At 43.4% G+C, this 14986-nt stretch overlaps 1 protein-coding gene across 2 annotated transcripts in view; it reads left to right on the top strand.

Moving 5' to 3' along the window:
- Nucleotides 1–345: 345 nt before the first annotated feature.
- Nucleotides 346–14986, top strand: part of ERG (ETS transcription factor ERG) — a 109831-nt gene continuing 95190 nt past the window's right edge. For both annotated transcript variants that reach the window (XM_055702490.1, XM_055702488.1), the window contains exon 1: nucleotides 346–433. In XM_055702490.1, coding sequence (XP_055558465.1) covers nucleotides 395–433 — 39 coding nt within the window. In that variant the 5' untranslated portion in view covers nucleotides 346–394. The remainder of the gene's footprint in view (nucleotides 434–14986) is intronic.

The following is a 14986-nucleotide window of genomic DNA, read 5'->3' as shown; positions in this document are numbered from 1 at the left end:
GTGTTTCTAAATTGGTAAGAAAGGATTATGGAAATCCTGACAGGTGAATAATGGGGCTGTGCAGGGCAGAGCACATCCCAGAGTTCTTATTTTGGGAAAATTGTCTGTTACAGACAAAGACCAATTTTCCACGAGAATTTCAGGGCCGACTGTTTTCTCCTGTGTGAAGTGTACCCCAAGCAGACTGTATGGAAACAGAAATGCCTTAGAGCTTCAATTGTACTGGTTCTCAAGGTTGTCTGGGGAAGGAAAGATGCTTATCAGTCTATAAAAAGATAAGAGATTTCTATTGAAAATAAACTTTTAAAATATAATCATATGATTTTTGTTTCTTTGGTTATGCAGCTGCCTTGGGATCTGAGCTCTTGGTAATCACACTGGCCTGTTAAAGGACATGATTCAGACTGTCCCAGATCCAGCAGCTCACATCAAGGTTAGTTTCCTGTTTTTTGTGAGACCTCAGATGTCTTGAGAGTCATAAAATTAAAGAGTATGTATACATATTGCAGGTTTTCTTGAATGTTTGTAAATCATGCTACTGCACAACACTGGCTCTTTTATTCCTTGATATTTACATGCTATTGTCTGAGTCAGTCCTGCAGTCTTTGTTGTGACACCTGTGCTGATGTGCTCTGAAGTGCATGGATATTTTAAGGGTAACTTTTTCTAAGATTAAAACCTCTTGATCATCCATTGATATTTGGTATGCTTGATGAAATACACCTACTTGAAAAATACTGAATTCATATGTCCCCAGTTCTGCTCCATGAAAGCCAGTGGCAAACGTTAAGTTCAACTGCAGAAGGAACATGAACATAATGCAAAAATTCAAAGGCGAACAAGGGTCCTTTTGAAAAGTTTCAGTGCATAATTTTATCTAAGTCATAGGAGTGTAGACATTGAACTGTGCTATTGCCTTAAAAACGACATCGTTTTGCTACATTTCAGAAGGTGGTGTACTGTTTCTTAACGTATTGTTATTATGATGATTACTATTGTTACTGTGGTTTTCTTATCCTTCTTCACTGAAGATTAGGAACCAACTAGACTTAGCAGGCACAGCTGATGTGTTGCTAAGATCAAAACATTTTGGGGTGTTGCACATGAACAACAGCATCTGAGCCTTGCAAACTGACTGGTTTGGGGGACGCTCTATTTCTGCCTCACTATTTCATCATTTAGAAGTTTTGTTCAGACATGGTTTCTTGACTGCTTCTAGAGAAAAACAGTAATTCTCTTCTGTAAAATCAAAATACATCCGTATGGCAATGTCTTAGGTGGGAAAAGCCATCTGATCTTTGTATATAAACAATATGATGAAACTGCATGCTTCTCACTCACATGGATTTTGCCATCTGAAAATGGTAGTAGTAAGTTGGTGTAGTAAGATTGCTGCAATCAAATAAATAGATTAGCCATGCTAAGCAGGCTGTAAGTGAAAAGTTTTATTTTATTCTTTCTGCCTACCTTTCTGTCTGCCGTCTTTCTGTCTTTCCTTGAAGTTATATTTTGTACAACTTCTTTGGTGGAGTTTCTTCTCAGTTGGCTGCTATCTACCAGTCAACAGCGCTTTATAGAAAAGCTTCATTTTACAACTTATTTTTAACTGAATAAAAATGAAATATTATTTTAAACAACTCACGTTTCCTGTAAAAAGGTAGCGAATGAAAGAACCTCTCTATATACCTTCCTACAGTGTTTTTGGATTGTGTTTAGCTACTGGGATGACTGGCAGTAGTGGGAGAGCTTGTCCCTTCTCTCTCTCCAAGTCTTCCAAAACCCAGCACTTTCTCAGTCTTCTCATCCTCGGTTATTTTTACAGAAAGAAACAGAAAAACACAACCCCCATAAGCAGTCTTACCTCAACATGTCTTGTCACCTGGATTTCAACCAGTAAGACTTCAAAAGACTGAAGGGGATTGAGTACCTCTTCATGCTGTCTACGTGTCCACAGAGCCAGAAATAACACTAAGGAGAACTCAGTTTCATGCTTTCTGCCAAAACTGGTATCTGAAGTAGGGGTTTTTTTAACCATGGGAGTTAGGAGTTTGAGAGGGCAAGGCTGGGTATGCATGCATCTTATTACGGCAAGTAAAAGAGGTCTGTCTAAAAATCTCTGTAATGATGTGTTCAAGGGAACTTGTAGGAGCCTGTTTTCAGCAGAACATCACACAGAAGTTGCACTGAAAAAGGGTGTGAGGAAGCAATTACTTTAATATTGTGTTTGGGATAGGAAAGCTAGCCAACTAGACATCAAATCCTTTGCATTTCTGTTTATGTCATTAGGGTCTGCTTTGGTCTAAACAGTCTTCAGAAAGCTGCCATGGTTGCTTTATTCATTTAGACTTTAAAAGTGGACGTAACTACAATGTTAAAAAGAAGCCATTAGAAAGTACAATGCATGGGACATGGGCAAGACTATTTGGTATGATAGGCTTTTCTATCTCTTATTGCTGTGGTGATGTAGAAGGTACAAACTGGGTTCATTACGCTCATCCTTGGTATGGTTTTGTTTCATTAACTGTACTCCATCAGGTAGTCACATGGTATTGTTTCTTTTATTTTTTTTAAATAAGCAGACACAGCCTCATTCCTGCACATTTAAAGCTGTAACTTTGAAGATCACTTTCTAGGAAATGTCTGAATTATTAATATTTGATAGGTTTTAAGATGTATTTTCTGCCTGAACATGTGCAGAAAATTAATGTGAAAGATAAATGAATATGGCAATATGAATATTCAGATACATCCTTTTTGCAGAAAGGGTGATTTCATTTCCATTATGTGAGTCTTTATGTGTGCTATTTTGAAATCGGCCTTTCCTACTACCAGGAGAAAATGTAACCAGTCTCACAGCTTTTGTGCTCCATTCCTGAAACATAGAATCATAGAATCATTTAGGTTGGAAAAGGCCTTTGAGATCATCAAGTCCAACTGTTAACCCAGGACTGCCAATTCCATCACTAAACCATGGCCCTAAGCACCACATCTATGCGTTTTTTAAATACCTCCAGGGATGGTGATTCCACTGCTGCCCTGGGCAGCCCGTTCTGATGCTTGACCACCCTTTCAGTGAAGAAAGTTTTCCTAACATTCAAGCTAAACTTCACCTGGAATAACTGGAGACCATTTCCTCTTGTCGTTTCACTTCTTTTCTGGGAGAAGAGACCTACCCCCACTTGCCTACAACCTCCTTTCATGTAGCTGTAGAGAGCAACAACATCCTCCCTCAGCCTCCTCCAGACTAAACAGCCCCAGTTCACTCAACCACTTCTAGTAAGCCTTGTGCTCCAGACCCTTCACCAGCTTCATTGCCCTTCTCTGGACACGCTCCAGCACCTCAGTGTCCCTCTTGTAGTGAGGAGCCCAAAACTGAACACAGTATTTGAGGTGCGGCCTCATCAGGGCTGAGTACAGGGGGATGATCACTTCCCTTGTCCTGCTGGCCACACCGTTTCTGATACAAGCCAGGATGCTGTTGGCCTTCTTGGCCACCTGGGCACAGGCCAGCTCATGTTCAACCAGCTGTCAACCAACACCCCCAGGTCTTTTTCCACTGGGAAGCTTCCCAGCCACTCTTTCCCCAAGCCTGTAGCATTTCATGGGGTTGTTGTGACCCAGGTGCAGGACCCGGCACTTCTTGTTGAACCTCACAGAATTGGCCTCAGCCCATCAGTCCGGCCTGTCCAGATCCCTCTACAGAGCCTTCCTGCCCTCAAGCAGACCAACACTCCCACCCAGCTTGGTGTCGTCTGCAAACTTAGTGAGGATGCACTCGATCCTCTTGTCCAGATCATTGATAAAGATATTAAAGAGGACTGGCCCCTGTGCTGAGCCCTGGGCAGCAGCACTTGTGACTGGCTGCCAGCTGGAAGTAACTCCATTTACTACTGTTCTTAGGGCTTGGCCGTCCACCCAGCTTTTAACCCAGTGTAAAGTACACCCATCTGAGCTGTGAGCAATGGGTTTCTCCAGGAGAATGCTGTGGGAGATGGTGTCAAGAGCCTTACTAAAGTCCAGGTAGATGACATCCACAGCCTTTGCCTCATCCACTGGATGGGTCATCTTGTCATGGAGATTAGGTTTGTCAAGCGGGACCTGCCTTTCATAAATCCGTGCTGGCTGGGCCTGATCCCCTGGTTGTCCTGCACGTGCCATGTGATGATGGTCAGGATGACCTGCTCCATAGCCTTCCCCAGCACCAAGGTCAGTCTGACAGGCCTGTAGTTGCCCAAATCCTCCTTCCTGCCCTTCTTGTAGATGGGCATCACATTGGCTAACCTCCACTCTTCTGGGACCTTTCCAGTTTGCCAGGACTGTTGATGATAGAGAATGGCTTAGTGAGCTCCTCTGCAAGTTCCCTCAGTACGCTTGGGTGGATCCCATCTGGCCCTGTAGACTTGTACATGTCTAAATGGAGCAGCAGGTCACTAACCATTTCCTCCTGGACTGTGGAGACTTCACTCTACTACTCTTCCTTGTCCCTGTCTTCCAGCTCAGGAGGCTGAGTACCTAGGGAGTAACTGGTTTTACTGTTAAAGACTGAGGCAAAGAAGGCATTAAGTACCTTATGGTAGCACTTTTCTTCATCCTGTGTGGCAATGCTCCCCTCCACATCCAATAAAGGATGCAGATTCTCCTTTGCCCTCCTTTTGTTTCTAATGTATTTGTATAAACATTTTCTGTTATCTTTCACAGCAGTGGCCAGTCTGAGTTCCAGCTGCGTTTTCGATGCTCTAATCTTCACCCTGCATAACCTCGCAACACCCTTATAGTCCTCCAGAGTTTCCTGTCCCGTCTTCCAAAGGTCATAAACTCTCCTTCTTTTCCTGAGTTCTAGACAAAGCTCTCTGTTCAGCCAGGTGGGTCTCCTTCCCCACCAGCTCGTCTTCCAGCACATGGGGACAGCCTGCTCCTGTGCCTTTAGAACTTCATTCTTGAATAATGTCCAGCCTTCCCGTACCCCATGGCCCTTCAGAACTATATCCCAAGGGACTTTGTCAACCAAGCTCTTACACAGGCCAAAATCAGCCCTCTGGAAGTCCAAGGGGGTGTTTCTGCTGACCCCACTCCTTACTTCTCCGAGAACTGAAAACTCTGTCATCTCATGATTGCTATGCCCTAGACGTCCTCTGACCACCACATCACCCACCAATTCTTCCCTGTTTGTAAAGAGCAGGTCCGGTGGAGCATCTTCCCTAGTTGGCTCAGTGACCAGATGTGTCAGGAAGTTATCTTCCATACACTCCCGGAACCTCCTAGACTGTTTCCTCTCAGCTCTGTTGTATTTCCAGTGGATATCTGGTAGGTTGAAGTCCCCCACAAGAACAAGGGCTAGCAATCTTGAGACTTCTCCCAGTTGCTTGTAGAATGTTTCATCTGCCTTTTCATTCTGTTTGGGTGGTCTATAACAGACTCCTACCAGGATATCCGCCTGGATATCTGAATGAGAAATGGTAAGAGCTGGATTCCAGCACCCAGGCAGATCCTATCCAATTTTGGGAATGTTTTGAAAGTCTTAATGTATATGTCCTCATTCTGTTTGGGCAGCTTCATTCCATAGCTACTAAAGATTAAGCGTTACATTTTTCAGCTTGAATGAAGCATCCATAATTGATATGGTGAACCTGTGTTCCTGTTGCTCCCTAATGTGTAGTTTCACCTGAATCACAGCCTTGTGCTTTGCCAAAGCATAAAGGAAAGAAACATTTGAAGCAGACGAGAAAAAGGCTGTATATGTTCAGATCTTTAGTTTCAGTTCAGCAAAATATGGTGAATTTTGACCCTGATTGTTGAGTAGTTCCACACATTTAGTGCCTGTGCCAGGGCTGAAAAATCTCACTGATAAAGTTGAGTATGCCCCCAGTGGCTTGTGAGATCAGCACCCTAGTTTAATAAAGTTTACTAGTCCTAAGGCTTAAAATAGTTTTAATGTGATATTTTTATTGTTCATTTTTTCGTTAAACTCTAGTTCTTATAACAATAGTCACAGAAACACTGTGCAAATGCTACCTGAGCTTTGCATGTTTTGTTTTTAGTAATTTAAGCTTTGTGGATACTGACCATTTGTGGTGGGTTGACCTTGGCTGGACGCCGGGTGCCCACCAAGCTGCTCTATTACTCTCCTTCCCAGCACAACGGGGAGGAAGAAAATAAGATGAAAAATGCAAAACTTGTGGGTCAAGATAAAGGCAGTTTAATGAAGCAATACCAAAGGTCACACGTGCGGAAGCAAAGGAAAAGAAAAGATGTTATTGTCTACTTCCCATCAGCAGGTGATGTTCGGCCACTTCCCAGGAAGCGGGGCTTCAGTATGTGTAGCGGTTGTTCCAGAAGACAAATATTGTACATAACAAATGCCTCCGCCCCCGCTTCCTTCTCCTTTCTGTTAGCTTTTATGTACAAGCAGATGTCGTATGTTATGGAGTATCCCATTGGTCACTTTGGGTCAGCTGTCCTGGCTGTGTCCCCTCCCAAGATCTGGCCCACCCCCAGCCTGCTGGTGAGGGGGGCAATGTTGGAGAGGCAGCCTTGGTGCTGTGCAAACACTGCTCAGCAGTAGCCAAAACCCTGGTGTGTTATCCCCACCTTTCTAGCTGCCACGACAAAGCACAGCACTGGAGGGCTGCTGTGGGGCTCAGCCAGACCCAATACAGCATTCAATAAAAGTTTCATTTTTTAAGGGTTAAATTCTGCTGTCAGCAGCCTCATTTGCCAAGGTCAAATTCTTGTTTGACTTTAGCTAGCTTGCGCCATCACTGTGAGGGGATTTTGTGGAACCATTTCTCAGGAAAAAATGAGTTACTGCTGTTCTTTTGGCCCTCACTGGGAGAGGAAGAGTCCAGGGTATGGCTTGTAGGTAAAGAAATTACTGTATGTATCAGAAATTGTGTCTAACCTTGGGTTAATGGGTATAGTTTTCATTTAATTAAGGCTAATATATGCCAGTGGAAGATTTGGTCTGTGTCTATTTAGATGGTCCAATTTTTCTGTTCCTTGGTGATTATTTTGAGATCTGGGATGACTGAGGGGACTGAACGACAGCAGCTGAGCTGAACAGAGGTGCTTGTGGACTGCATAACCACCTTTTACCTTGCAGAGCTTGAAGAATGGGGACACTTTACATCCCAGATAGCTTAATCAAAGATGATATCTTTTATAAAAAAATCTCAAAGGGCATTAAACACTTTGAGCCAAATTCAGCTGGTCTGTATCTGTGCAAGCTCATTTGTTCTGTGGATGTAACCAGAGGTTGTTGCCTCTGAATCTGTCAAATTGAGGTTACCAAATCTGAAAGCTGTACCTAATGTTACAATGAAGGAAAACCTGGTTTCTTGGAAGGAATAAAAGTATTACTCCATAGCTGTTTCTGCAAATTACTCCTGAATTTAGCACATGAATTAGGTGGCACATGCACATTTCCATGCACAGACTCGTGTATTATCATTGGAAGTATTACAAATCCCGATTCCAGAGCTCGTTTGTTGGCCAAAGAATATGTTGGGTTTCAAATGTGGCAGTGTAGAGATGGTGCTGGATGTGCCTAATCTGTTGTGTTATGGTTAAATCTGAATTTTTAAACTGGTATTATTCAGTAAGGAGCATATTCTGGGTCTGATACAATCTGTTATTTTTCCTGGAATTGTAGTCTTTAAATTGGATCCAAGACTTCGTTATGCTGGGAGTTTTGTAAGCACAATACAGTCTCTGCCTGAACAGGCATAAGGGAAGGAGGATAGAATTACTATTATCCTCCAGGATAAGGAGGATAAAGCCAGGCTTTTCCTCCCATCTCTTTTCAGGATCTTGACTAAGTTAGGAGCCTGGTCTTTGTGGATTCTTTTCATTGCTGAAGCACTTCTTTCATTGCTTTTAAAATGATATTTGGGCAGCTCAGCTAAGAGTGAGAGCATGGAAATCTAAGCCAAAGATACAAAGAGCTTTGCCCAAAGTCACATGTGAAGTAAGCTAAATGGCAGACATATTGCAGCATAGCTGAGTAGGCGAACCATATGGAGTATGTAATACTACTGTGTCACCACTGGAGTCAATTTGATAACATACTCCCATCCCCTCCAGAAAATATGGAGTAACTGCTCCTGTTAGTTGGCTAATAAACCAAACCTCCTACAGGTACGAATCGGTGATGACCCCAGGGATGTATTGCCTGCAATGGCCTCTAGCTATGAGAAACTGCCTTTAGCCCCAGTGCATGGAGGTGAACAGGCTACTGTGAGTTATCTGGGCTGCAAACTTGGTGCCTGACAGCTGCTCCGGGATAACTGCTGCATGCAGCCTCTCATCTCGTGGGTTACAAATGTGCCTCAGTGACAGATGTGAAAAAGCATCAGTATCAGGAATCCCCGAAGCTGAGTAGCTGTAAGTCCCATCCCCTTTGCTTACCCCTCACTGTGTACTTCATTCATTATTCTGGCAAAACTTTAAAAGCTCTTCCCCTGCTTTTGTACTGACAGGGTAACACCACTGTTTCAATTTTACTGTGCTTCTTGCTAATTATGCTAGCTGGATGACAGTTGCTAAATCGCGTTTGAATGATAGCCATGGTTTACTCTGGGTTCCCATAAAATAAAGGAATGGAATTTATCGTGAACGTGGGTGACACTCCTCTGCACCAGCGCTCATTCACTGAGCCCCCAAACTGCCAGGCTTAAAATCTGGTGCATTATTGCCATCCTCTGTCAGCATACATCAGCTGTCTGTAATAATGCCAGAATCACTACTGTATTTGAATACTAGAATCTCCTTATAAGCAGAAATTGTGATTTACTTCTCAGAAGTTTAGAATTCTGGATTGTAACCAAATTATTGCCATAGAGTTTATATGAGTAAACTTTTTTTCTTTCTTTTTCTTTTCTCTTGAACTCAGCCTTTTCTCTCTGCCTGAGCAAATACCTCCTTGCTAAAGGAAAAGAGAGATAATGGCTTCTGTGTACTATAATTGATGAACTTTCAGCAATTCGGAACAAATCCAAGATTGCTGCCAACAGCCAGATGGAAAACAGTGTTAATGACATGTTCAAAGAAAAGTATGTTATTTTGATAGGAGATGGTCTAGAGACTTTAATCTCTATTGTTCTGGGGACTAATGGCATGGATAATTCCTTAAGTGAGGCCATTTTTAAACAAAAATTATCTTTTTCATAAGCAGGAAAGAGCAAACTAAAGAGTACCAAATGCATTTTCAGTGCTCTGGCTGATATATATGCTTTACACTAACCCTCTGTTATGTGGACTCAGATGTGTTTAAATCTCATTTCTGCAGTCTGCCAGATGGTTAAAAGTCTGGACATTTCTACTGCTGATGGGTAGAAATCATAAAATGGATGGTCATGGAAACTAGAGCCAGGGTGGCAGGCTGAGGGTGGGGAGAAGTTAAAAGAGTTGGGAAGGACAGACAACACTGAATGGGACAGGAACAAAGAGAGTTAGGCTTCGGGGAAACTGGAAAAGAAGATTTCTCCCATCCTCTTCTTCTGCTCTAGAGCCTGGAGGGGGACTGAGGTTCACAAATCGCAAGCTTGTTTTGCTGCCTGTAAATCTCTGTCAAGCCCACTGTCAAAGCTTGTGTCTTCTCCTTCTTAGGTCCTGGCCATCCCTGCAGATGGGGCCAGCTTCGCTAGCCCAAGTGTCCGTGCTGTGTTCATGCCTCCCAGGCCGTGCCTTTTGCGTGCGGCTGCAGTGAGAGCACTGAAGGGTAGGGCTGCAAGAAAGTCTGCCTCGGGGGGCTCCACCAGTGCGGTGCCTGGGCAGCCCTGGGACTCTGAGAGGCTGTAATGACAGTCTCCTTCCTTGTCAAGTGTTTACAGAAACCATCTGCCTAGGACTATCTTTGCATGAATCTATGGTGCAGATGCTAAAGATGTGCAGAGATTATCTCCCAGTGAGTCAAAGATTACTCTAATGTACACTGGATTTGCATTTTGCCCTGATCTGGCCACAAATATCTCAAGTAGTGGGTCATCTTTAACCTTTCTTGAGAGATTATTCCCCATGACTCACTATTGTGAAGCATTTCCTCATACTCAGCTACCCTGCCCCTGTCTTTGACCAGCCTTTGTATATCTGCTCTGTACAGATCCAGACTCCTTAATTTCACACTGACTTTGCTCCTTCTCACCTTAAAGAGGTAGATTTGTAGGGAGAGCTCAGGGGAGGTTGCCAAGCATTCTGCAGCCTGTCCACATTAGTTCTGGTCACAGTCTGTTTCAGGTGATGGGGGCCAGACAGCCTTCCCCACCTCACCACTGCAGCTGCATCCAGCCCCCTACTTTCAGCTGTACTTGTTGCTTGGTCACGAACCACCACATTGTTATCCTCCTGGTAACACCTCCTAGAGCTGAAAGGCATACTCCAGGGGCTGTTGCTCCAGCAGCCCACAGACAGGGAGAGATGCTTCTCTTGGGCTTGGTGATATGTTTTGTCTACTAAAAAAATAAATCTCTTCTCCCTCTGTCTCTCCTTTTAAAAATCTCATATTGCATACTTGTACTGGCAGCCATCCTCCTCAAATTGGAAATCTTATTTCATTATGTCCTACCCATGTTCTAATCTCCTCAAGACCCTTTTGAATTATTTCACCAATCCTGTCGGTGTCCCTAATTTGACTTTAGGATGTAATATCTTTTGCTGATGTGTTGTTTAATTCCTTTCTGTAGATTATTAATGTAGACATTACCTCATAAACAGTTATGGGCATTTGATTAGATACCTTCCACCAACTTGCTGTTTTATTGTTTGCCATAAGTCTTTGCCCGTTATTCTGTTGGACATTTTCAGACTGTCAGTGTTCTTTTCCAAGACAATTCAAATTCTTGTGAAAAATATTTCTTCTTTGTCTCAAGTGAGTAGCCAGTATTTGTATATTCCCAGGTATGTTTCATTAGAAAGAGTAACTGTTTCTATACCTTATGTATATTCTTGGTGCAATTTTTTTGTCTTTATCAAAAAAACGGATCTGTCCTTCTTGCCTTAGAAGAACAGAAAGGATGAACAGCAGTGGTGCTGTCCCCCTAATATCCCATGCCTGTCTTGCCAGCGAGCTCTGTTCCCAAGAGGCTTTATGGTGTGCTCCCTTTGCTACCAAGTCCCATTCAGAAATACACCTTTTTGCTGCCTAATAACCTAAAACCCCCTAGTGTTACCCTCCATATTAATAACATGGTTTTAAACTCAACTAATGTGGGTGAGTTTTACTGTATTACATCCCCTACATCCCCAGGCCAGTACTTCTGTTGCTTCCAGTGTTGGTTTTTGTTTTTTGTTTGGTTTTTTTTTTTTTTTGTGAAACGAAAGGGATCGGTTTGTTCTGCTGCTGAGGCCTGAAAAGAGTGTTTGGCATGTGCATTATATATTGCATATTGTTGGTGATTACCTTGGATCAAAGATAAACTTGCTGGCAGTCATTATCACCTCCTTGCAGAGCAGTAAAAGTTTGGTAGGACGCTGTAACCTGCTATTTCAAATTCAGCAAAGTAGCTCTCAAAAGGAGGCAGATAAATCTGCGGTGTGCTGCGAGCCGTCCAGGATGAGCTGACATAATTATTTGTCCATACAATCTTGGTCATATAGAGAGATTTTCCAGGAACTCAGAAACCTGGCATGTCTGGGCTGTGATTAACGTGGGAGGAGAAATGCTGTGTCTAGCACAGCTAGCCTATAGGCACTTTTCGGATAGGTGTCAGAAGGAGCATAGTGTGGTGTGTTGGCTTAAATCAATGGTAATCTCACTGCAGCAGAAATCTCAACATGCACCAAACGTTGTTGCCACTGCCCCGGAGGGAACAGCTGGGAATAGGAAAGGGAACTTTGTTCCCAAACGTGTAACCCTTTTTACCTCTGTGTTTTTATGTTTTCTGCTCTGTCATGGTGCTTGGTGTTGTGAACCTTGCTTTGTGCCCTTGGAAAAATAACTTTAAAATGGCAAATGTTCAGGGAGAGCCTGAGGATGTGCTGGATGAGACACACACCTAACTTGAGCTGCTTTTGGTTCGTATTTAGTTTAAGCAGTTTCTGGGCCCCCTCTTTAAAGGACTGGGGGAGACCTATATTAGGGAGGGGTGAGTTGTCCTTGGGAAGCACCTGTGTCTTTCCACTGTTAGCATGGGGACTCAGAGTAGTTACAGGAAGCACAGGGGGACTTGTAGATAGCTCTTCATGAGATGGACTGAATCCCATCTTACATGGTGCATTTTCAATACGTAACACAGAACTAGAGGTACACCCAGGCCTTTTTGAAACAAGCCAGCTCCAAATCCGAAAGAAATATGATCACATCAAAATCACATTTTACTCAAGTCTAGTAATCCTTTGGAAAGCAGGGAGTAGATGGCAGGCTGTGCAGGAGCAGTGGTGTCCTAAACCTGAGTTAGTGTCTCTGGATGGCAGGGTGGGATGGAGATTTGTATGGCCGGACCGCACGTGATGTCTGAAGACATTTGGGGCACAGTCCTTGCTGCCTTGTCAGCAGGAGACAGGCTAAGCCGCCTTCCTCCCAGCCCCCAAGCTTCCTTGCAAAGGAACCTGTGTAGGTGAGCAGGCAGGGACCTGTAGGGTCCTCCTGTAGGACCCCTCTACAGAGAAGATCTGGGGACAAGGGCTGCAGAACACAGCATCCTGCGTGGCAGGGACCCAGCTGGCACACTGTCCAGGTCTAGGACAGCAGAGCTTCCCTGCCCCATATTTAGACTAAGAAGCCATGAAAATGAACTCAGAATGAACAACAACAACAACAAAACGTTTGAAACTTAAGTGGAGGCCAAATGAGATTTCAAATTCATTCAGTTAAGGGAAGCCACCTACTCCTTAGTTAGTTTCAGAAAATATTTCCAATTCTCCCTGAGTTCTGTCCCAGAACTGCAGCCAGTCAGATAGCAGCACGTGAGCCATCACAGAGATGTTATTAGCTCAGACAGAGAAAAATATACTTTCAGTTATTACACGCTAATAAAGCACAAACTAAACAAATTTAGGCAACAGAAGCAATTATATCATTAAACATTTAACTGCAAGATTGATTTTTAAATTGCTAATAATTCAAGGCATGCACACAAAGTGGAAGGGGGAGGAAGGTAATTTTAACAATTGAATCTAATCAGTGCCTCAGTTCAAATGCATAGCTATAAATGTCAAAATACGTAAGATCTGATGCAAGAAGAGAAGTGGAACCAGAATGGATGAGCATTCCTCACTCGACCAGATTCTTCTAATTGGGAGGAAGTTAAACACATGGAGTGGGGGAACTTTGTGAGCTGGGTTAGCTCCAGAGCTCCCTTTAGATACCAGTCTATGTTCCTGAACAGCCTTGCAGAATCGGCAGGAAGCAGTGAACCCAGGCACAAACTGCAGGATCAGCCTCGTGCTTGCATGAACCCTTCCACGTTCTGCTGCTGTTGCCTGCGAAGGTGAACAAGCTGGATCCTTACCGAATCAAGAGAGGGCTGCTGTGAGGGAATGAATTTTCCCTCCTCATCTGAAAAAAACTGTTTTATTTTGCTTTTTGAATTGCATGGGAAGGAAGGGAGAGACTGTCCGGGGCTGCAGCAGAAGGTGGGTTTGATGATCAGTGCTGTTGGGGTAAAGCAGGGTGGGACTTCTCTCAGCTGCAGGGTTGCATTTGTTTTCATAGTTTATGGCAGGGCTGCTCCCTCTGAAAAAGTATAAATCTTAATCAAATAAAACTGATGTGCTGCCATATTTACCCAATCTCTCTGGTTGTCCTACATCATGTTTTAACATATAAGTTACATGACAGAGTTATCCAGGGGTTGCCAGCTGACACAGAAACAAACCCTCATGTTAAATTGCCTGCAGATGTCCTCTTCTAACTCCTGTAAGGAACTTCTACCAGTTCTCTCCTCTCTCCACTTTTTTTTTTCCTCTGTGTGTGTGTGTGTGTGTGTGTGTTAAATAAAAGCAGCAGAAGAGGAGGAAAACAATCTCAGTTGAATCTCTGTGCTAGTGCCTCTGTTTGCAGGACAGGAAGCCTTAAGAAGACAATGCAATTTATAGGCAAACACAACAAAAAACCCTGTATGGATTTCCATGAACTTTAGTGGACCAAATGGGTCATGGTTATTTTTAAGACTGGAGCTGACTGAGTCATGACTGACATCTGATGCTGCCAAGGTGGGCTTTTCAGAAGATTCAGACCTGAGGAGGTGAGATGATCTTTCTGTTCTGTTGGCTGTAATTTATTTGATACTAGAACTTACGGCTTAGGGTTTTGACTAGACATCCCTTTTGTTTTTATATTGATCTAAAGAAATCAGAGTTTTATCTGATGGACTTAAACTCTTGTTCTTTTGGCAGAAACCTCCAAGTAAGATTGTGACATTCTTGAAAACATTCACTGTTTTCATTTATATAATTAGGAATTTTTGTTTTGTTTTTGTTTTCATTGTACGAATTTACTGAAGTTTGTGAACTTTTTGCCTGGCTGTCTCCTGTGGTTGGGGAATCACAGAATGTTGTTTCTTTTTCCTGGCTGGAGGAGTATGGGCTATTTATGCGTAGTTTTAAAATATGCTTTCTGTGAGTGCTTACACCGTGCTTCGCAATGTGATATTTCTGGATGATCAGTCTAGCCAAAAGCAATTGCAAAAGGTTAGTGGAGAGCAGAGCTCCCATTTAGACACCTACATGAAATATCGGCCCTTCAAAAGCTGTGAGTGCCAAACAACTCCCACTTGGAACAATGGAAGCTGGTGAGTGCCGACAGCTTCCGAAAACCTGGCCTCACACAGCTTCAAAAGAGATTGATTAGCAAGTCCAGCAAACTGGGGTTTTTTCTGTACTTGCTTAGCTCTGCATGGAGAATATTATCTGCACTTGAAGTGTGCTCAGCAGTTGCAGGTGATGCACAGAGAGGAAGGTTCCTTCTGGGAAGGTGGAGTTCCAGGTGGGTCAGTGGGTGGGCAAACAGGTAGCTAGGTGGGCAGGCAGCTTTTTGCCAGGTTTCCTTCAGGAG

This window comes from Falco cherrug, chromosome 2, assembly GCF_023634085.1.
Source record: "Falco cherrug isolate bFalChe1 chromosome 2, bFalChe1.pri, whole genome shotgun sequence".
NCBI lineage: Eukaryota > Metazoa > Chordata > Aves > Falconiformes > Falconidae > Falco > Falco cherrug.
The sequence above is the reverse complement of the archived record's forward strand: the minus strand, read 5'-3'. Positions and strand labels throughout refer to the sequence as shown.